This window comes from Mya arenaria, chromosome 3, assembly GCF_026914265.1.
Source record: "Mya arenaria isolate MELC-2E11 chromosome 3, ASM2691426v1".
Classification (NCBI taxonomy): Eukaryota; Metazoa; Mollusca; class Bivalvia; order Myida; family Myidae; genus Mya; species Mya arenaria.
In genome coordinates this window covers 23300410-23325360 of record NC_069124.1, presented here as the reverse complement: position 1 = coordinate 23325360, position 24951 = coordinate 23300410, and the positions used below count along the sequence as shown (strand labels likewise).

General features: G+C 33.8%; 1 protein-coding gene across 2 annotated transcripts; it reads left to right on the top strand.

The window, feature by feature from the left end:
* Positions 1 to 18276: 18276 nt before the first annotated feature.
* LOC128227388 (uncharacterized) lies at positions 18277 to 23735 on the top strand. 2 transcript variants are annotated; one of them, XR_008259803.1, is made up of 4 exons: positions 18277 to 18349; positions 19375 to 19452; positions 20415 to 20521; positions 21405 to 23735. XR_008259803.1 is itself a non-coding variant. In XM_052937888.1 (3 exons), the coding sequence occupies exons 1-3, from the start codon at positions 19254 to 19256 to the stop codon at positions 21456 to 21458; spliced, it is 360 nt and encodes a 119-aa protein (XP_052793848.1). In that variant the 5' UTR covers positions 18753 to 19253; the 3' UTR covers positions 21459 to 23735. The 2 variants fall into 2 exon arrangements, 1 of the variants encoding a protein (XP_052793848.1); XM_052937888.1 differs by lacking the exon at positions 18277 to 18349 and having other exon boundaries at positions 18753 to 19452.
* The last annotated feature ends 1216 nt before the right edge of the window (positions 23736 to 24951 follow it).

Here is a 24951-nt window from a genome sequence, read left to right as displayed (position 1 = left end):
TCGCATTTTATTCGTTTGAAGTGTGTTGCTGGATTAATAAGACTATTGTTTAGACAAGCTGGGTTTTATCAATGGCGCTGTCTCTGGTAGGTACTTAATTTTTCATCATAGCCCCTGCCTTTGCAAATGTGTGTTTTCTTTACTGTTTACTTTTTTGAAATGCATCCACAGTATTACTTCGCCATTATTTCAATGTTAAAACATAAAAATAAAAATATATTTTATCACGTTCCTCACAGATGAATTCCGAATATCCGTCGGTGGATTCTTATAGCGCTTTTTTATTCGATTTCAATTTATATGAACCATTGCAATAACAGGGCAATCAAAAGAAAAGGCAAAGAAAGATCATCTGCAACTATCAAGAGGTTTAGACAATTAATTTGAAGATATTTTACCAGATGAATTGCGTTGATTTCCAGCATATTAGTAACGTTAAGTAAATGTATAGGCGGCCAGTTTTGTGGGAGCGGTCTATTAATGACAGAGAGAATATGAATATAACTATGTGGTCAATGGGTGGGGGCCAATGTTACAGCAGTTGCTGATTGCACAGAAACTGCGAGATGGGGTCAATGCCTTGTGTGTACGATAATGTTGTGTTTATTGAATGAGTGGCATTTTAACAATATATCAGCTTCGTCAAAAATATTACTCATAGGGCCGTCTTCAAAATTGGGTCTGGGGTCTTGTTGACATCTGGAGCCGCTAAACGTACCTTATCCCAGAAAATCAAGAAATAACTACACAAATGACCATTATTTTTGGTATGGCGCGGGCCTGAAATGCTGTTTGATAGTATTTACAGTATTAGATACCGACAATAATTTATAGCTGGTTTTGAATTATGAGCTTGCTAATTAAAAATATGTACAAGGACGAGATTGTCCGTCCATATGCCTCGTTTTTTATTCGAAATATGTTCGCCCCATGAATAGACAGCCAATAAGACCCGGGACTAGCTCGATTAATTAAAAATATTTAAGAAAAATCGAGTAATTCCAGGCTTCATGCCGTTTAAAGATTGCATAGCGACCTGAACCTACAGCCCCGCGCTATCAGTCCACATCTACAATAATTACTCGAGTGCCACACGGATTCGAGAGGAAATTAAGCCTTACTCATATAAGTTCAACGGAGCGGCAAGGCGATTGAAAAAGCGATTGATTTTGACTCCCGATAATGCGTCCTATAAACGGCAAATTAAAGCACGTGCGCCACCACTGGTTGAGAGGCAAAGCCTCATAACCAAGCCAAAAACCCGCAATTGAACGAATTTGTTTTGTGAATTATATCTTCCGCTCATTCACGGATAATACAAATTGACAAGGTGACGGAATATATAACAGGAGGTGTATACCACCTGATAACTTACGTCATATATGCTACGTCGGAAGGTAAAATTTTGCTTAAAATGAAGACATAAATCAAGGATAACTTTTTCTTTTACAACACTATTATAATTGAAACAACGAGCAGTCTATGCCGCTTAAGGAGCCCCGTATTTGTTTTATTTCCGAATTTTGATAAAGTCATTGGTTGCATCAAACACTTCGACAAACCTGTTTCCAAAATAATGTTTTGACAGTGCTCCGTCAGACGGCCGTATAATCAAACTCTGGTAGAATTTCGGTAGGGCTCCGTAAGCGGCGTAGACTGCGCTATGTTTCATTTAAAATGGTGAAGAAATTGTGAAGTTATCTTTGTTTAAAGTCTTTTTCATATCAAAATATTGCCTACCGACGTAGCATTTATGACACAATTTATCACGTGGTATACACACATTGTATTTTAGCACCAATTAATACCAAGCGAGTTGTTGGGTCCTCAGAATTTAAATGTATAAACGTTGCAATTTAAAAAGCACGTATTCGATGAAATGTGATCTTTGGGTAAACTGTTTAAATAAAATAGAAGAAAATGAGAATTTCTGGAATTTGCTAATAACTGATAAATTAATATTATGAGGGTTGAGTTGATAAATTGTACAAAAAGTGTTCACTCTTTCATACAGGCTTCAAGAAAAACTTGCAGGGAAAGGGTTGTGATCTTTTCTTACATTTATGGATTTGAATCATAACACTTAAGTTCAAAATTATCATGTTTAGTCCTATTGGCACCGACGTATTATCCATTTTAAATAATAAGTCTGAAGTTTGGGTTTTGTGATTCGTACGTTTATGAGAGGTTAATAAACAGTTCTGAAAATGTGTTTGGAACTAATCTACCAATACTTTGACTTTATAGAATTAAAAGATTCCAACATTGTCATAGCGTCTTTGAAAATAAAATAGTTTGTTTCCGTACAACGATGTAGACTTTAATGTATTTAGATCAGTACTGATGCGCCTTGTTAAAATTTATCATGGCGTCTGGATGAATTTAGAGTAAAAGGTCCAGTTTTGAGCATTTGCCATACCTGATGCATCTATAAATTAAATAGAAATACGAAATATCGTAAAATTTTACTCTCCCTCGAGATTGATGAGATAAATTATATTGATACAAACGTGTAATATACTTTAATATTTATTAATGAATAAGCTATACATTGTAATAGTAAGTGAGAACACTTTTTTATGCTTTCTCTGGTTCAATGAAACAGCAGACGGAATATATGGTTTGTGTGTTGTTACCCGTAGCTCCATTATTTTTAATAATTCACTCGTATCATAATATTCTGTACACGATCATTACCATTATCATGTCGTTATCAAATGCATTGCTATCAAACGTAGCATGACATAGTATCTCTGTACATGTTATTTATTGTAATACTAGTCAAATCTACCTTGTACGTGAACAATTTAGACTCGAAATACTTTAAGTGAAAATAAAAACGTGGTAGGTATGAAGATGACTCCTAAATAAAATGTTCTCTTACAACTAAAATTATAATTAAATTGTTCACATGTCACATGTCAAGACTTTGATAGTGTATGTGTTTGTATGACGAATACCTTGTAATGTTTAAGTCAAACAAGTATGCTGTTCTGTTCTGTATTGTTCATTTAGTTTTCATGAGTGCTGTTTGACAGTTTAAAGCGAAAAGAAATAGGTGTTGATACAAACAGACTGGTACGACGCCTTATATTATTAGTTGTGACGTTGCAAAATAGCATATGTTATAATATACCTATAAAAATCCACGCGCAATACAATAAGCAAACTACGAAGTCCACTCAAGTGCAAAACGTATTTTCATAAGCATATCGTTGCAGGATCTTAAAATGACGTCACAAACAGAAAATGCGCCATTAAAATGACTAACAATATGAAAACATATGTCTCTTAAGTTATTTTACCAGTAATGTATATAATAAAATGGTTAAAAGTACTGTGTTTCATCCGAAATCTCGTATTCTATTAATGTTGCAGATATTGATTTTACTCGGCTTACGCCACATGATTTGAATACGATTTTTCCGAACGCAGTACTAACAACCCTATTGTATCACTTCGTATAGTATATATATGTGTTTATGTGATATACTGTCGTAGTCTTATTTACCATATACCAATGACATTTTTTCTTACAGAATGATTCCTGGTGGATGTTTCTCGTCACACAAATTATATCGTTTTCAAATGGATTGGACATAGGTATGTTTGTGTAGTTATTCAACACAAAACTTGGCATGAAGAGTTAAATTAAATATTGATCTCACTTGTGCGTTTGATTTAATGGTGTACATACCTTCATATTTATTATGAACTATATGCTATATAAAAGGAAACATCTGTATATGTCAATAAACCCAAATTATTTCATCATTAACATAATTACAACCCCGATTGCTCACCGATAGGACTTGGAAATAAAGAACAACTGTATCTTTTTTTCTTTCGGAATAAATCTCGTTTAGTAAAATAAACGCAATCTAAAATTAAATGCCAAATAACGGCAAAGATCGATAAAAGCATTTTAGATAAATCAAAGTACTTATTAGAAAGAAATTATAACCATATTATTGGAGGCGATTTCAACAGTAATTTCGATACTATTCTCGTTCACAAAGGGGCTGCAACTCATTGAGCCTCAGTGAACTTAGATGAAGGGTGTCAATAAGTTATAGCCCTTTGCAATAAACTTAACATAACTTAAAGACGTTTGGCGATGAATAAATCAGCGTACAAAGTGCATTACCCTCAAATAATTAATGCAAAGTCCCGTATAGACTTCTTTCTAAGTTCAAAAGTATTGATGATGAAATTAAACAACAACAATTGTTCCCTATATTTTTATAGACCACAACACAAAATAAATCAGGATAAATAACGAAAATGTAGCTCTCCGACCGGTTTTATGTATTTTTGATACAAGGTTATTTAGTTTAAACATTATACATGTTACACCGACTGTGGAGAAAGTTATGATATATTATACTAGGTCATTCTCGTTGGCACGATGTAGCGCGAGAGCGTGGTCTTGCGTTTTTTGCGGAAACCGGAGTGCCCGGAGAAAACCCATTTGTCCGGCTTGGTGACCACACGGTTATTTCACGACAAAAAAATGTGTTTCTCTTATCAAAACATCCTGATCGTCATGGGAACATTAAAAACCGTCCTTTGTTAGTTGCAGTGAATGCCGGGAATGTCAAAAGTAAAAAAAATAGTTAACACTTTAGAATAATCCCAATTAAAAATCCCCTCTAAAATATTAAAAATAAGAACAAATTCGATATAGTATCCGAAGACCTTATTTCAGAAAAAAGATAAACTATCAAACATTAAACAACTAACATTTAACAACTCACAACAAATCGTTATGATTCAAGGCTAAAAGTCGAAAGCTACTTCAATACATAACAATGAAAACTCTGAATCGGGGAAGATTAGATATGGTATAGATTCGATATGGAAAAAATCAGAACATAACAATAAAATAATAAAATTCTGAAGCTCTTAAGGGTGGGAAAATGCCTTGAAAATCAATTTTGGTTACCATTTTAGGTCATCAATATGATGCTCTACGGCTCCAAAGCTGCTATAAAAACAATCTATTTTTAGATGGGATTGGGTGTCCGATCTATAGCCTCCAAGTAGAAGCCATGGCAATATAAGATAAAACTATTAAGTGAATTCAACTTCTCTCCCGCAAAACTGATACCAAAAAAGCGCGAATCAGCCTATTTGTTGATGATACTCAACTATTTTGCAAAAAATGAATATTATCCTCTGTATTTATTTCACAATTTATCGGATTAATAACGGGCCTCAAGATCAAAATTAAATAAATCACAAAAACTGGACTTCTTATAGGTAGATGAAAGAATAACTCACCAAAGTTTAAGGATATATCGTGGATAAAAAATATAACGTTAAAATCTTTCGAAATCACCATGAACCTCATTTACATCAAATTTACATCTTATTTACGAAACTTTCATTTTGAAGAGAAAAGCTTGTTTAAACATTTTGAAATCACGCAATTTAACTTTGCAAGGGAATGGTTAATGATATCTCAGCTTCGCTACGAAATTGAAAATAAAAACGGTATGTCTGACAATAACTCAAAAACTATCAATAAAATGATTTTTGTTCTTTTATGGGAGCGTAAAAAATCCTTTGTTAACAACTTTACATGTCAATTTCAACACAATCAATGTATTAAATGGTAATTCTTTTTTACAGATCAATACAATCTAAACAATTGAATATGATACGCAAATTTTATACAATCAGAAGATAGCATCGTTTTTTAAGATCGATTATTCCATTGACATATTTTAAATAATGAGTGTGAATACAAACGTTGAATATTAACTATTGAAATGCGGCTCCTTGATACGAAAACGTTGGATCTGTGCCTAGATATTCGTGGAGTTCACGACACGTGCACTGACCAAATCGGCAGTCGTCACAATTCTCCTGCTAGGCGTAGGGGATTGGGGGTCGTTTTAAATTATTGGAGAATGATTATGGGAGTATCATAAGGCGAACAACTTGTCTTTCTTCAGGGATACTCTTAATACAACAAATTCACAAAGACGTAATTGTTACAATGGCACAACATGTCGTCTATGAAGGGCACGATGTGTTGACCTGTTAAGGATACATTGATAACATCACGAGATAATGTCAATCAATAAATCACGTGACACCACAGCCGTTATAAATGGTAGTGAAAAGTGTGGTCTTCAAAGACGGTATTTGATCAAATAACAACACTCGCTTATACTATTGAAGTCTAAATTGGTGCATTTTGTTGTTATATATGATCTAATTCTCTCCGCTATACCAAAACTATAGAATCCCCATATAAATATAATGTTCATTATCTCATTTGTGCTCTTTGTGACGTTTATAAATATCTTTGTAAAACTCGTCTTTTTCAGGGATAAACTTAATACAACTTATTCGCAGTGACGTGAAAGTAACAATGGCTACACCAATCGTCTTTCACTCAAACACTTACTCAAAGATGAATGCAATTGACAACCTGATTCAAAACAATACCGACGCCTGTGGATGCTGCAGCGCAACTGTCGACAACAACTTGTGGGAGATTGACTTTGGAAAGAAATATTTAATGAATGAGATAAGGATTTATGGTAGAGGAGATGGTAAGAATATCATTTTCGTTTTTATAACTGCTCTAGTTTGTTGACTTTATATCATATCATAAGTATTATAAACATTGTAATACATTATGTTTTATTCATTGTTGCAGAATGTGTAATAGTACATGTTTTTGTTGATTGGAATAAAAGTTACCTTGTCCTTTTGTCAAATACAGGACTGTGGAATGATGAAAACGGACCTCTTATTGTTAGTGTTGGAAATATATCCTCCAATTTGAGAGTTTTGTATAATATAACCGACGTTCGGTACTCCTATATACTGCCGTTATCCAAACCAATGGTGATGCAGATAGTTCGAATAGAAAAGAACACTAGTGGAAAAATGGTCATTTGTGAATTCCAGATATTTAATACAAGTGAGTTCAAAATAATAACAAAATAGTAGTAGTAGTATTAGTAGTATAAGTAGTATTAGTAGTGGTAGTAGTAGTATTAGTAGTAGTAGTAGTAGTAGTAGTGGTAGTGGTAGTGGTAGTGGTAGTGGTAGCTGTAATATTGGTAGTGGTAGTGGTAGTGATAGTAGTAGTAGTAGTAGTAGTAGTAGTAGTGGTAGTAGTAGTAGTAGTTGTAGTAGTAGTAGTAGTAGTAGTATTAGTAGTAGTAGTATAGTAGTAGTAGTAGTAGTAGTAGTAGTAGTAGTAGTAGTAGTAGTAGTAGTAGTAGTAGTAGTAGGAGGAGGAGGAGAAGGAGTAGTAGTAGTAGTAGTAGTGTAAGTAGTAGTAGTAGGAGTAGTAGTAGTAGTAGTAGTAGTAGTAGTAGTAGTAGTAGTAGTAGTAGTAGTAGTAGTAAGTAGTAGTAGTATTAGTAGTAGTAGTAGTAGTAGTGAAGTAGTAGTAGTAGTAGTAGTAGTAGTAGTAGTAGTAGTAGTAGTAGTAGTAGTAGTAGTAGTAGTAGTAGTAGTTGTAGTAGTAGTAGTAGAATTAGTAGTAGTAGTAGTAGTAGTAGTAGTAGTAGTAGTAGTAGTAGTAGTAGTAGTAGTAGTAGTAGTAGTAGTAGTAGTAGTAGTAGTAGTAGTAGTAGTAGAAGTAGTAGTAGTAGTAGGAGGAGGAGGAGTAGTAGTAGTAGTAGAGTAGTAGTAGTAGTAGTAGAGTAGTAGTAGTAGTAGTAGTAGTAGTATAGTAGTAGTAGTAGTAGTAGTAGTAGAGTAGTAGTAGTAGTAGTAGTAGTAGTAGTAGTAGTAGTAGTAGTAGTAGTAGTAGTGGTAGTGGTAGTAGTAGTAGTAGTAGTAGTAGTAGAAGTAGTAGAAGTAGTAGTAGTAGTGGTAGTAGTAGTAGTAGTAGTAGTAGTAGTAGTAGTAGTAGTAGTAGTAGTAGTAGTAGTAAAACTTAATGTTTTTCAGCATGCAATCGCGGATACTACGGAAATGGTTGTCAACATGAAGGTCACTGTGCTTTTGAATACGATATGGCCACTGGAGCGTGCTTAGATTGCTTGCAGGGATGGAAAGATGACGCTTGTGACCAAGGTAAGCATGAAGTTAACTATACAATTCTGTCAAAGTAAAGTACAGCCTATAACATAAGTAGCAGGGTCTTTAGAGGTGTAAAACTCTGCAAAATAAGTCAAAAATTAATAAAAGTGTCTTGTACAGACGCAAATCCAGACAAAACACAATGAGTATGTCCAAGCCAGCACTCACACACCGGGCGACATCAAACCGATATAATAAGCTATATCGGCCCAACATCGGATTTTACGGCTGGCCGACATCGTGCCGACAAAATTTTGCAACACGTCTTGATGTCCTCTTGTCGCATTAAAACCGCGAATGTTCACCACTCTATTAGGCTAAAGTTTTTCTTGACAACTTCAGTATATGAATGTGTTAACGCTTTGTTTTCAACGTAAAAACGTTCAATCAAACGTTGAAACAAATTTGGAGCATAAGTCAAAGTAGGCGGATCACCAAAAGTTAAATGCAAAGTTTCAATAATGTGATTTGATATTCATAACTTTGATATTTTATATAATGTCATAATTTAGTGTTAATAATGTTACATGTGATATGTGTAGCATTTGCAAAATATTACTTCCTGAAATTTTGAAATATTGTGTAATAGTATCGTAAACAAAATATAATAAAACGTACACACCAATCGCCAATGGCCAGCTTAATTCGAGACAAAGATGTTTCACAAATAAAACAAATACGAAAACGTTTCCCAAGTAACAATGACATCTTTTCACATACGCCATACGCGAGACTATTAAAGCTAAACAAGCGAAAGACAAAATAAGTGCCAGTTTAACAGTTGTTTCGATTATATGATATCGGCATGCTAGCTATTATATGCTTGATATTAAGCGAAATGGTATACATACAATAACAGAGTTATATATTATTTAACATGATCTGTTTTCAGGTAATTGTGGATGAAATGTTTATTAAAATCTACATACTATTCTCTTTCTGGATATTCCCTTCTTCTTTGTTCATTTCCGGAACGCAATATATCGAAATAAGACCGTCAGGCGCTCGGCATTACAGTGTATTACCAGAAATTTAGGAGGACTATGGTTAAACTTACGAAATCAAGTTGTCCCCCGGCTATCGGGTTTTGAAGGACCAAGGCGTCTGTTCTAATAGAGCCAGTGCAACGCAACCGAATTTTTGTATCTCACTCTCTTAAACTCTCTCTGATGAGATACAAAAAATCCCATACCTGACATGTTACAGGGTGACCGGAATACCCAGTCACATTATGGGAATTGCAGTCACCTCTCTTATGTCTTCACTGGCATTAATAACTCTTAAATCGTAATGGCGTCACGGCGGGGTCAAGCCATGATGCAGCAAATGTGCGCTGACATATCCTTGATATTGTTGTGCCCAGAACTTTGGACACGAAAGTAATTAATTTAAAGTTAAAATTGTTATTGTTATTTACATAAATACAAATCTAAACATTATAAATGTAACCTATTATATTTAAAGTTATCTTATTTAACACTTACCCGATTCTATTCAGAACATGATGACATTCGGAGGGGTAAGAGTATAATGTACTAACTCTGTATTTACATTTGCCAAAAGTGCACTTCAGATAAACTTTACCCCACCCGGTAATTGTAAGCATTTAGTGAACTTTTTTCAAAATATGCATGCTTTTAAATTTAAATCGTTCAACAATAACTTTCCTTGATATGTTGGTGTTAAGATGCATTTGTTTTCCTCACCGCTGGTGCGACGTTATATCCGTATTTCTTGCATTATTTATCGTAAAGTTTCTGTACTTGCACAATGTCACCCATTTTGTTGTTCTGCGCTACTTCCGCCTTTTTAAGGTCAAGTGCAGGCATGTAAATGGTGACTCATCCTTTTGATTTGTTTATGTTTACATTCCAAAACTTATGGCTATGTTCAAAACCTTTCTTTGTATCAGTTACATATTTTTCCAAGATGGATGCCTTTGATTCCTATAAACGTTCTATTTTGTGGCGGTCACATGACTGCCATTCAAATCGTTGTCCCTGCCATCATTTTTCTTGGCACTGCCAACGATTAGGGTGGCATTGCCATCATTTTTCTTGGCAGTAGCGTTTCGCCGACATTGCGAGTATAAAAGCGCAACGATTTTCGTTGGCAGTCAGTCTGAGTCAAGCCTTTGTTCAGTGCAGAACAACGTTACGTTTGCTAAAGTAATAAATCTGAATTTCAACTGAAATAATTACAATAGTTACATTAAAGAACTACTTGATAAAATAATCACTCAGCAAATATATAACTTATGTGACTTTGTATGCATTGAACATTAATAAGTATTTTTACTAACGTTCATTTTGATAACATTGATAAAGTCCTACAGTATTAATATTATTCAGAACGTGTATACATATTGATGTTATAGAGCACAGACAACTGTAATAAGCAAGAAGGGTGACTTTTGTGAGTTATCTGGCTTAGATTGCCATTATCCTAACACTATTAAAATCGCGTTGTACTACAGAAATAATACCGCTAGATTCATGAATAATAAATTATATTATACATAATGTGGCTTTTCCTGAACGTGCGCACCAGCGAAAACATAGTGACCTTAATATTTCTGTATAAACATTTGTACCCAGTTCGAGTGATGATTCACCTTAATTATGCAATAAAACTGTTCAAAACTTATATTACTGTTTACAATACGTGGTTGAAATTGGTACAAACTATAGAATGTCTGCGTACTATTAGAGTTGAGTCGGTCACTTGAGAGCCAAGCTGAGCTTGTTAGCACGGCTCACAAAAAGTTGAAACGAAGTTGCGATATACATTTGCGTCAAGTACATTAACTAGAGTGAAACTAGAGTTATCCCCCTACACTATCCTTAAGAAACACATAACCAATTCACCAACACCAAGTAGGGATTCAAAATGTATGTAATAAGAGAAAACTGCAAAGTCTTAGAAATCCATGACAGTTTCTGCATGCAAATACAAGGATTACATCAATTTACTAAAGTATATAAGCGCATGAGACATTCATTTCAAATCAGACCATATTCATAAATCAAACAAAAAACACGGTTTTTGTGATTGCCGTCCTTTGTTATAATCAGAACGTTCTCATGGGATTTATAACATTGTACCGTATTGTCTTTTATATACGAACTAAGAGACACACAGAACAGAACATACATTTTATTCAGACTTGTACGATTAACATCATCTACATATACTTACTTTTTATATATCATGTGAACGTGGTTAAACAACATGAAACAGTAAATGGTAAATATGTACACACACACACACACACACACACACACACACACACACACACACACACATATATATATATAATATATATATTATATATATATATATATATATATATCTTTTGTTAAAAATATTATACGGAAATTCACATAATTATAACAACACACTATTTGTGTTAATAAAAATTGAAGGCTGCACTAAACATATAGCTTTCAAACATTTAATAATTAATTATAATAGCAAGCTCTCTTTTAAAGCTGCACTCTCGCAGATTGACCGTTTTGACAACTTGCTATTTTTGTCTTGGATCGAGCCAAATTTTGCGTTAATGTCGGAAAACCGGTGATATAAGACTGCTGATAAAATACCAGATCACAGATCTGTGAGAATGCAGCTTAAATATAAAAAACTTGCTTAATCATTACATTTCTGTCATCTGATTTCAATAAATGTCAAAATTTGCACACAGAAGGGTGCACGTAGTAACAGCGATTTAGATATTTCTACAGAATAGCATGGCCATATACAAATAAAATTAAATTCAACTTCGAAATCATTAGTATTGCAAATTAAGCAATATTGTTCTCTAGGTTTTCGGTTTCTGGCATATTTCTAGTCTTAATTCTCAGTGGGATTACAGATCTTAGTTTAAGTCGGGAGAAATACAAGCGTAGATGTTTGGGTAGAAATATCAAGGTATATATTTTTTGTATTCTAAAATGTATGTTAAAAGTGAAATAGTGTTAAGCGTTCCGAGCTAATTCTCATTACAAATATATGATAACCTTTATATTCTTACAAAAATACTTTACAATATATATAAGCAGCATTACCAAATATATAATAGAACCCATGATCGTTTAACAAATTCTTATCATTTGATGCCCAATTTCTTCTTCCACTGTACACTCTGACAAAGCTTGCACATCAACAGTTTTTAAATACAATTATTAATTTTAACTTCTACAAATATTTGATAATTTTATATACCTCTATATATATATATATATATATATATATATATATATATATATATATATATATATATATATATATCTACTACAGATATTAAGGTGACCATATATATATTAATCTAGGCATTATGGGGACCGCTGGATTAAGGCGACAAAAATTGGTCTCCTTAATATTTTCAGTCCAGATTTGAGGTATCAAATTTCAATAAAAATGTCCATTGACAGTAAGTTGATAAGCTTGAATGTTTATTTACGAGATCATTTCATTGTTTTAAATCTTATTATATTTTAATATTAAAAAAAATATTCTTAAACTTTTGTGTGTGTATATTTGTGTATCCATAAAAATAGCCATTAAGGCGACCAGGGAAAAAATCATAATTTTGGTAAAAAATAGCTATATACTAAGCATTTTTTATTTGTTTTACTTTATTTAAAGCCTATTGTATATTATCCCGAAGTTTCATTCCATAACAAACAGAAATAAGGAAATTCGATATTTCCGGTACCATCAGCATCTAAATTTTCAAGTATACAAAAATTTAACTTTCCGGAATATAACGGAAATTTTCGGGTATCTCCGTGGTACCATCTCCGTGCAATTATGCAGTATGGCGTTCATCTCTTACGGAAAGAGAATGGTAACTTGGTAAGTGTTTAAAGTACATATTTAACGTTTTTTTCGTTTATTTTTATGACTTTTGTACAGTAGTATAAATCGTCCACCCTTTGGATGAAAAGCAAATGATTTATCCGGATTTTGTTCATCCGAAACTAAATCACTTGTATCAACATCCGGTGTAATTTTTGCTTGTATTTTGGAGAAACTCGATTGATTTCTAGCAAACTTGGTTTACCACTACATCGTCGCTTATTATTATTTGGTATGTTCCAATCTAAAAAGGGATTTGCGCCCTTAACATCTCAGATTTTAATAAATAAAAGACGAAAGGATACACATGCCTTACATTTTGTTTGTCAATGTCATGTCATTAGTCATTCTCATCACCTTTGAATAGCAAAACAGAACGAACACTGTCTTAAATTCTCATATTTGACAATAAATGCAACAATAAAATATTTCGCTTATTCTGCCACAGTTATGCACCAGTCAATTGTAACCATGGCCCCAGATCTTGTTTATACCGGGGATAGCAGGGGAAATGGGCCATGTTTTTACCTTCCAGGTGGACCGGCAGTGCTGAGTGAATGCGGTGTTATTGTTTTTGCGCTGAAAACAGGGAATGAGCCTAACCTAGGATGTCCCCAGGGGCATTTGACGGGGATCTGGTCATTTCGTAACCTTACCATTTCGTAACTGCTGAATCTTGGTTATTTCGTAACCATTCTGTTAGTCAATTCGTAACCGTCAAGAAATCAATTGCTCATATGATATGGTAACCACCATTTAACAAGGTGATAAATAGTACACTTAGCACCTCGTTAAGTGTATTGTTCGAACCTGGATGTATATGGCACAGCAACCAAGACACCAATTGGGAGACATTACTCAAATTCTCACTATTAACAAGCTAATAATTTATGTTACTCAATAGTTATTAGATAATAATAACAAATCATTTCTAATTTAGCATGATATATATATATATCTAATAGATATATATATATCATGCTAAATTAGAAATGATTTGTTATACTACCAAAATATGTTAATTATTTTCTTACATTTTGCTTACTTATAAACAATAATTTAAGACTGATCGCGATGTATTTTTGAGTAAAATTACGTTTACATAAATGATCATTCTTGACCTATTTCATTGACTATATTTGTTTGAATTGTTTAAAACGAACAAAATTTTGTTCTGTTCTTTTCTCAATTGATCCATATTCTGCATACTTTATATACGAAGCCGACAAAAAACAGCCTAAAATTATTAGTTATGGTACAATATTAATTTCCAATAACAAGATACAAAATTAAACATATCGGCACATTTTTAATACAATAAGCATATAAAAAGCGCATACTCTCATTCGGCAAACTCACTACATTTTACAATACTTCTATGCAATTTAAAAAAAAATGAAATTCTAAAGTTATATGGTCTATATATTTAAAAAATATTGGCTTAAGGTCACAATTCCTCTCAATGGTAGAACATCTATGAATTAAAAAATTATTACATTTAATATTCAGCCTACTTATAATATTTCCTTCGCAACATAAAAAAATAGCTAGTGTGAATGTTTCTATTTGTCATAGTTTCAGAGTTTATTGGTAAATCGCACTACACTATTAGGAATAAAGAAGGAATACAACTACTAGATTTAACTTTGTTTATGTTGTTATTTTTATGTTTTATACTTACAGTAAACTTATTTTGTAAATTCAAATGGTATTAAATTAATTCCTCATAATTATAGGAGTCAACGGTTAAGATATGAACATTCGATTTCTTAACGGTTACGAATTGACTAACACAATGGTTACGAAATGACCAACAATGAGAGGTTACGAAATGACCATAATTCATTTGACAGGGCTTTTACCAGCTGTTTGTCTGTGCAGAGCGGGAATTTTACCTGGGATTGGCTGTACTGAAAGTCAAAGTCCCCACTATTAGCAGGACCTTGGGGGCCCATGCTGCAATTGACTGTTGCATTATTTGGATTTTTTCTTAACTTTACGACAAGCCCCCCTACAGTATTTTATAGTCAAGTTTAGTAATATTTATTTACAGAAATTGGATAACTTAACAAGTAAAGTAAACTGTACTGAGCTTTTGAACAAACCTACATACTTATAAATCAAAATTGATATTTAAGGGTCTACACTGAATAAACCCAAAATGTTAGTTTTGATTTGCTATATTCGAACAGTATTTAGTCTATCCACACAAAATTTACAGGATCATCAGATAACAAATTTTCTAATTCTCTGTTTGCCAAATAGGGAAGACAGGTTTAAGTGGGGTTAAAAGGTTGCTATCTGTGACCAAAAAAAATACTGTTCAGAATTGTGAGAATTCATTTATCTTTCGTTCAGTTAAGAGCATGCAATGGCATAGTGGTTGGATTAGATAATCTGACAGCGGTGCTGGACGTCAGGAGTTCAAATATTGTTGTGAGTTCAATATACCAAAAGAATACCTTTGGAATACACAATTATCTATAAAAATGGCAGAGCAAATTGCCCATATTGTAGTAATGTCTTAGATCCAGCTTGGATAACTTGGACACAGTAAGCGGTTCACACCCAGGGAAATTCTCAGATAAAACAGCGCCTATAAACTTGAAATTTACATTTTTCATGGAGACAATTAAAGAAAAAACATTATTGCTGATCTTCTGAAAACAAATCTTCTAACATTCAAATATTGAATTTGGTGGATGAACTAAGGTTTATATTGATACGAGATTGCTTCAGTTGGATTTAAACTAATCACCAACAAAAATATATGCATTTAAATCACACAATTTTGGTTTTGACGCCACAGAACCAGCATAGCTCCATGACAGATATATATGTTTTCGTCATTGATGTCAGTACTGCTGTATTGGAGGCCTCACAATTTCTGTGTGGAAATGTCATCTGATACAATCATAACGGCGTATTTCTAGCATAGTTTTCATAAGTGCATGGCCATTCTCTGTCATTTTCAGATACACTGTGTTGTGTGTGGATAAGAAATGCATAGTGGTACCACCAATCACCAAAGCCACCATTCCCCTATCAGACAAAAGGCTCATGGGGACAGTTCCTGCAATTTACAGCAAAGCTCACAAGTGTAGCCCTACGAACTTCAGGTAAGCGATAAATCTGGACTGGATATCTCTGTACTCACTGTAAGTTTATACTTCATTTGAACAAAACATAGGGCCGAATTCAGAACAATCACTCTCACTCACACTCAATGAGTTAATCCTCTGTAATCACATAACGGTCGAGATATTTTTGAGTGAAAGGTATATCCGTATTCACAGGTGTGAGTGAGACTCAAGTGTTTTGGGTGAGTGGGACATTTGTGAGTGCTCGGCTAGGCCACTTGAACCGCCCTCGAGGATTGGTTGTGAATACGAATTGAATGAGTGTGAGTGAAAAAAGTATGTGGCAAGTAGAAAAGATGAAATATATCAAATATTTGGAACAAATAAGGGACATGCTCATTCCCAGACAATATTTAAGAGACCGGGATAATCCATTGAAGTACATGTTCATTTAATAACGTGGCCATCTATAAACAAAACAAATTCAAAAGGATGCGCCTATCATATATTTGTTTTGTTTCGCAATGATCTTGAACCCCCAGCAATGTTGATGTTTGCAATTCATCAATGGCTGCAAAGACAGGCAGCTAAATGTATGCGAAGTATGCAGCCTAGCGGCATGAAGTTAGCGGTCTAGGGGCGTGAAGTTAGCAGCCTAGCGGCATGAAGTGAGCGGCCTAGCGGCGTGAAGTTGGCGGACTAGCAGCCTAAATTTGTTCTCTATTTCAAGGTTCACGGGTTTATATGGGAAATATGATAAATCAATGTTTTTAGTCGTACATTAACATAGCGGCCTTAAATTGTTTTCTACTTCAGAGCCTTTTATATGAGTTTTCTTCTAAAACAATGCTAAAATAATTGTTCTCCTATGCAAAATACATCACGCTTGAGCGGCCTTGCGGAGTGAACTTGGCGGCCTGGTGGCCTAGCGGCCTAAAAATCCCCAAAACTCAATCCAGCAGCCCAGGAAAAGGGGAAAATGCTGATATTCGCTAAAGGATGTTGATTTATGAATAGGAACATTTAATTTATCATTGTTTTAGACAAGAACGCATATAAAATGCATTGGAATAGGAAACAATTTTAGGCCGCTAGTCACATGAGGCGGCTAGGCCGCCAGGCCGCTAACTTGGCGCCGCTAGGCCATTTCATAGCGTGGTCAGGGAATTGCTATGTATTTTCCAGCCTACATTCAGCTGGATTATTATTACTATTATTATATTTTTTATTATTATTATTATTATTATAATAATTATTATTATTATCATTTTCATCATCATTTTCATCATCATCATCATCAGCAGCAGCAGCAGCACCAGCAGCAGCACCATCAACACCAACACCACCCTATCATCATCAACATCATCATTATTATTTTATTATTATTATTATTATTATTATTATTATTATTATTATCGTCATCTTCATCCATTTTCCCCTACATTTCTTGAGTTGTTTTTCACTCCGAGGTGTAATTTCCCCATAAGAAGCAGATTCATTCGCTAATTCTATCCATCTGCTATTTTTTCAACTTCCATATATTATTTTCAACTGCTAAGACCGCTTTATGTAGAATACAAAAGCAAGATTATATATGAATACATATTTAAATTATGTGATACAATGGAAAACGGCTACATATTTAAAACAGCAACAACAACGACAACAAAAAACATGCATTTAAACGCATTTTGCAACAGTTATTTACAATCCAAAACGTTTATTTTTATTAACTAATTGTTTTAAAATGTAAATTTCAGTTTCAGAATAACAATTATTATCATTTGTTTGTTGCCATAACTAACAATAAGGTACTCAAATCTCAAATAAACATATGTTTACAATGTGTAATGTAAACATCACCATAGTCAAACAGATAATCCGATATGATCATGTAAACATACGTGTATAATTATATACTGTGATGAAGTGGAGTGTTAGCGAGGCGTGTGAATACGAACAGTCACTTGAGTGTCACTCCCCGTATTCCACTCAAGTGATCATTTGAGTGTCCCTTACGGGAATGTGGTTGGAGTGTGAGTGAGAGTGGATGTTCTGAAATCGGCCCTTACAATTTCAGCATCAAAATCCAGGTTTAGATCCCAGACCGAACTTTGTCTCCTTCATTAAACTTAATTTCAGATGTTCTATAAGCCACATACATGTTCACTACTTATGACGGATAAGAACTTTCGCAAATTGATTATAAATGCGTTTTCCCAGATTTACACCCTCCTCTTGCAGATACTGCCGATGGTGAAGCTTGGGTGCACCGGGCCGGTTTTCAGCCGTGTGGAATCAACATCTCCAGCTGAACTGGGGCCGGGAATTATATAAGACTCCTTAGCAGCATGGTGAGCTTTTGCGTATTTATTTCCAGGCTTGTATACCCGGCCAGACTTCTGCGTTTAAGCTTTCCTTTCGTCATTTTTTTAAATAACGTATCTCAAGTCTTTCAATGAAATCACAACTGTGACACCTTTGGAGACTAGATTTAAATTAAGGAACCATTATGTGACACAGTGTAGAAAGCCTTTTGGGTGATTTAAAATCAAATTAGTAAACAGGATTCTCATGGTTCATGGTTTATAATTGGCCTTGTGGACCTTTCATTCTTTACTTTGGTAAGAGCCGCTTAAGTATGTAAGAAGGGGGAGGGGGTGTACAGATGTGATAGTAAACAGTGTTTAATAAGGTATATTTGTTTTTATTTTATCACCACTTTGAAGGTAATGATTGTGTTAAATCAGGGATAAGTAACAAGTTTAACACAAACACTGTATCATGTTCTTTATTTCAAATAAATCTATAAATATTTAGTCTGATCTCCATTTTTCAGAAAATGTAGCTGTCTTAAGTGCCTATTCCATCAATGAGTATCACTGTCTTTAAATTGCTGTTGCAGTACAGTTTAAATAGCAAAAGTTTTATGGCCCTGCTTGTTTGCAACTCCTCAATTCATTTTTGTACAGCGAGAAAAGTAAGGGAATTCTAGAGGTTTACTAGAATTATGGATTGTTTTTCTTGAGTTACACAGTACATAAGGAGGAATTAGTGTGTACACAACTCCTCATTTTATTCCTGTTTATGATTTATATATGTAACATAGATGTGTACAAGACTTTCGGTACTTTAGAAACATGACATAAAAGAGCTCACTTTGATAAATTTTCTCAAAAAAGATATCTTTACTGTTAAAGTAAGAACTTTTGCTGCATAGTAAGTAATGTCTTCTGCTCATCTTTATGACATCATGGAATGATGTCAACTTCCCAAGACACATTTCCACATGGCGCAGCTCATTTATATATATTGCTGATGGATTGTTTAGAATGGGACAGTTTTAATTGGACAAAATGTTTTAATCGCCATTTTACAGAGTGCCAGCCAGTCATTGCTGTTCTTTGCATTGCTGAGGAGGACAGTCCTGCCAACATAACAGTTTGTTCAATAACAGGTAAAAAACTGGTCTCACTTTACATTTTCAACCACTGCCAGATAATATAATCTTATATAATGATAACTCCTTTTTCACAACTGTTGTTAAATATATAATGTTTAAACTAACAATTAATTTGGTTTGGACATATGTTTGACGGGAATTCAAAGACATTTTTGTCAGCAGTCTTATATCACTGGTTTCCATGCATTTTCGCATACATTGGTTCATTCCAAGATAAAAAATATAACCTTTTTCAAAACGTTCAATCTGTGAGAGTGCAGCTTTAATAGACCTGTAAAGACTTGTCGATGTGAAACTAAACTCTCAACCAAACTTTGGTAAAAGATCAAATGTGGGGCTCCGTGTGCGGCATAGACTGTGCTAATTTTTAGCTCGTCTGTTTTTCGAAGAAAAAAAGTCGAGTTATTGTGATAGCCTTGGCGTCGTCGGCGTCGTCTGCGTCTGCGTCTGCGTCTGCGTCGTCGTCGTCGTCCAAAAACTTTAACCTTACCTCATAACTCAAAAACCGTTCAACATTTTCACATTAAACTTGCTACACGTGTTCCTATTAACACTATGCATGTTTATAGCAGGTCATATAATTTTGCCTTTAATTAATATTGAGTTATCCCCCTTTTCGACTTGGAATTACAGACGAGCGTTGGCACCCACTCCGCGGTGCTCTTGTTATTTAATATGATGAAGAGCTAGTTAAGTTATCTTTGTTAAAAGTCTTCAGTTGAAGCAAAAAATGTTTCAATACCCTGTATGAATTTTTTTCACCGGATATTGATTCATAAAAAACATTGCTCCAGGGTGCGGAGCTACTTTTTGCTATATTTCTATATGGAAAAATCTTCTCCTTAGAAGTCAACTTTGTTCCCCAATGTGCAAGGCACAATCGGTGAAAATAATTTCAATACAAGTCACTGATTATTATTATTGTTATTATTATTAATAAACTTTTACTATTTCAGGAGACAAACAGAAACACAGAGGTGCTATACATTCCGATGGAAAAGACAACAAAAGCATCTTCCATCATTTTGGCGTGGCTCAGATCAAGAGGAGAATTTTAAGAAAGGTAATAACTGAGTAACTAAGAACATGCAAGTTGCAGTGGTTAGAGTGTAAGACCCATCTCGCTTCATAAGAATCGATAATCATCAATGTATTAAATCAAGAAATTGAAACGTATATGTCTTGTCTTTTGCAGTGTTTTTGAAATAGAATATAATTTTTTTAAAAACTAAATATTTTTTAATATGATTGTGAATGTGTGATGTTTTCTTCTGATTATTCTCTCTCAAAAACCAGATACAAAAAAACATATCTGTAGATTTTTTTGTTTTACTTGTAAATATAGTTTTAAGGTTGTATTTTAGGTTTTTCTGCTCAATACAAACTTAAATATTGTAAGAGTTATGGCCCTTAGTAATTTTTAAACAAATACATTTTTTTCATGTTTTTGTAAGCCCATTATAAAGGGACTTTTTATATTTTCACCAGCTGCATTATAAAGTCAGACCAAAAGTGTCCAGTAAGTGTCCAAACAATAACTAAGTTAGAATCCTTTCTCAAATCAGGTGAGTGATATAGGGCCATCTCTGTGTTTGTCTGACAAAAAAACAATTATCAATCTTTGAGTTAAATTGACAAATATTGTTGTAGAATGTTTTGTGAAGACATACAATTGGATTACTTTTGTGTCAATAGGATTTAGGTTCGGCACATAAAAAATATTTAGAATAGCATTTGGGTCAGTCGGTTCACATTCAATATTACAGATAGTATAAGTGGAAGCAGTGACTTAAAATTAATTACCAAACAGTTTCTGCTCAATTGCTTTGAGTTAACATACGAGTTATGAAACTTTGAATACTAGTTCTTGGTGGCATAAATGAAAGACCTTTTTTTTGTCACATTGACTTGTAATCAAGCACTAACTTCCTCTAAATTCTTTTCAGGTGATAGTTGGGCACACACAAGAAGACATAGATCACAGGTGTCCAGGCATATGAGTAGACAGGAGTTTCACACTCTGCTAAACTTACTTCATCAGAGGAGCAGAAAGCTTCTCAAGATCCCGCACTGCACACTAAGAAATAGTCTTTGACTACAACAAAGGGATGAAAGTACAGAGAGGTCCAATTGAAATCAATTCTGTGCTGCGTCATTTCTTCATTCTGGAAGTTGATGGACATGATTTATCATGGCATCAAGTGTGCAGTTTGTCGACTATCAGCAGTCTTGTTCACCAGCTGTGCAACTTGAGCTGGTAGCTTTATTGCTTGAAGCCACTGCATAAGAGGGGGAAGGTGCAGGCTCATCAAAAAGTCTCAAAAGTTGAAACTAGGAAAAGAAGTTTATCAAGAGTGTGAATCTATTTGCTTTGAAAACAATCGTTACAATGATTTGGTTTCCTTTGAAACTTGATACATACTATGTGTACGTTGAATGAATTGAGATGCTGAAATAAAGAACCACTATTCAAATATCAGGAAACTGCATTTTTCATACTAAAGGGTAAATGATGTTGCCATTTCCTGTAGGTATTTAAATAAGATATGTTTCCACAATTAATATTTTTAGGGAATTTTTCTCAACCTAATGAATGAGATTAAATTGTTCAACGTTATATGAGCTTAATATGTGTTTTCTGTTTCTTTAAAATTTGTGAAAAATTGTCAGAAGATAATTAGACCAGTATCCATTACTGCAATTTTACAATCAAATATACAGGGACAAGCCCACTGGGAATATAATATAATTAAATCCTGTTTAGGGGCATGAGGCAAACAGAGTTACTTTCAAACGTTAAAGCTGCACTCTCACATTTTGGACATTTTGACAACTTCTCTCATTTTATGTCTTGGATTGGAACCATCCAATTTTTGCGAAAAATTAAATTGCAGATTTTTCTATTTAATATACGGGTATATGCAAAAAGCTACAGAAACATGCTCAGTCGCAAAAAGTTTAAACATAAACCCAGTTTAGTGGCAATGGGCAACGCCAAAGACATAGAACACAAATTCACAGACAAGAAACATGGAACAGCACACAACTCTACAAACAGCACAGTGCATAAATACTATATATATATATATATATATATAAATTATTGGTATGTTTATCAAGAAAACATTGATATTTTATGCACTTTTCTTAAACCGTTAGTAACATTAATTTTCGAACGGAAATATGAAATCTGCGATCTGATCTTTTGTCAGCAATCTTTTATCATTATCATAAGTTTGCAGATAATTACGCAAACAATTTCTCATTCCAAGACAAAAAAAAGTTGTGAAAACGGTATATCTGTGAGAGTGCAGCTCTAAATGTTTAATTGCTTGATTTTACTACTGTATTAGAAATTACAGGGGGTGGGGCATATTTTTAGTGTTTTTATTGCTTTTTATGATTCATACAGTCTTACTTCATTCCTCAGGGCACAACTTACAAATAGACAAAACTGGAAAATGGTCATATCAAAAGGTCAAAGATAATGCAAGTTGAACAATCATATTGTTCATGGCTTGTATTTTTGGTATACTAGTATTTTATTGCATATGCAATAGAAAAGTTGAAAGTTAAATTCATAGTTGAAATGATGGCTTTGGATGGTATTGTCAGATGAGAAACGGCACTAGTAAGAAATAGGTATAATGATACTTTATACTTTATTTATTTTAATCAATTTTAGATATTGTATGAAAATTATTATATTATTTAGTACATGAGACCTTTTAAACAGTTAATGACAATATAACAATGTGTATATGAAGCTTTAGATCAACACTTAAAGCTGCACTCTTACAGATTGTCAGTTTAGACACAAAATTGTCTCAAAATCTGCTGATTTGGTTATCATTCCTTTAATTCAGTCATATTAGATAATTCACAATAGAACCAATCAAAAATGTTTGGTAAAACTGCCGAAAATTTACATTAAATTGTTCGTAATGCTTTTAGCCATAAAACATTTTTTTTTTTAACATAAATATGATAAACTGCAATCTTATCTTTTTTCAGCAGTCTTATATCACTTAAAATTGGGTCTAGACATTTCTGCAAAAAATAGTCCATTTATAGACAAACAATAAAAGGGTACAGGTAGTCAAAACGATCAATCGGTGAGATTGCAGCTTTAAATACACCTTTTAAGACCGCTGTAAAATTCCAATGGTTTGCCTTAATCTTTAAAGCTAGCATGTGTTTAATTGACAACCATACTTATTGTTTAAAAGTGTCATGATATTTTTGTACAATGTTTTTATATAATTCATTAAAGAAGTCAAAACAAATTTGTTTATCTTGTAATTTGTTTTCTATTATTTAAATGACCCAGACAAAAATGGAACGTCAGTGCTAGTTCTTTTACTATTAACATCCCATAAAGTTTCTATTGGTGTAGCAGCAAGGAGGTGTTACATTAAGGATGCATCATTTAAACCAAATTATACATTCATATGCACATCATACAGGCGTGTAGCCGCCTATACGTGAATACGCGGCTGAATCCTCATGATTCTGAAAAAAATCAACCAAAGTTGCAGTATACGAACTTGACTACATGAATCTAAAACTGGTTATTTTCCAGTACTAAATAATGCGCATCGGAAATCCCAGAATGCACTAGATTGCACCATGGTTTTCAAAATTTTCTGCGGGGGCATGCCCCTGAACCCCCCCCCCAGCACATTTATGAATCCACATAAATAGAGGGGTAGCTACGCCCCTGACAATATTGAAACCACAGTGTGGCTAAACAACACTTGTATGTTTATCCTACGCAGTGATCTCCCATGGAAATGCAATCGTCAAATAATCTGAAGGGGCTGTTTAGAAATGCACCATGTGTTTAAAAAAGTTGATTTCAGTCACGAAGAGAATCAACCATACCACACACTTGTTGGAGCAAGATGAAATGTCCACTTTCCGCGAGAAAGAAAGTACATTGAAAATGTTTATTTGATTCAATTGACTTTATCTTTTTATAAATATGTTGCAATACATAAAATACATAAAATACGTTATTTGTTATAATTGTTTACCCGTGTTGAATTTTATTTGGCAAATTTATAAGAGATTTATATATTAAGAAACTCAGCCGCTAAAGAGGATATGATTATGACATACTTTTTTTTAAATCTTTCGAACATGAGTTTTTGAGTGAAAAAGCGAAGCGTTAAGGGTTTTGAAAATGCATCTTTTACTTGGATTTTATAGATTGTTATTACGAAATAAAGTATGGCGAATCAAACGAAGTGTTAAGGCTAAGCTTTTGATGGCTGAAACCCTTCAATAAATGTTGAAATGTGCTAAAATATAGCCTGAAGTCCAAAATTTTGAAATGAGTTACTAACCCGATTCAACAAAAGGCTGTTGCACAATCAGTTATTTAACACCTTAGTATGAGTCCCTGTGGGCGAGTGGATAAGCGTCCGTTTTTTATTCTATGTGTTATCTGCACCCCCATGTGCTTGCTCCCAACTTTAACAAGATCAATTT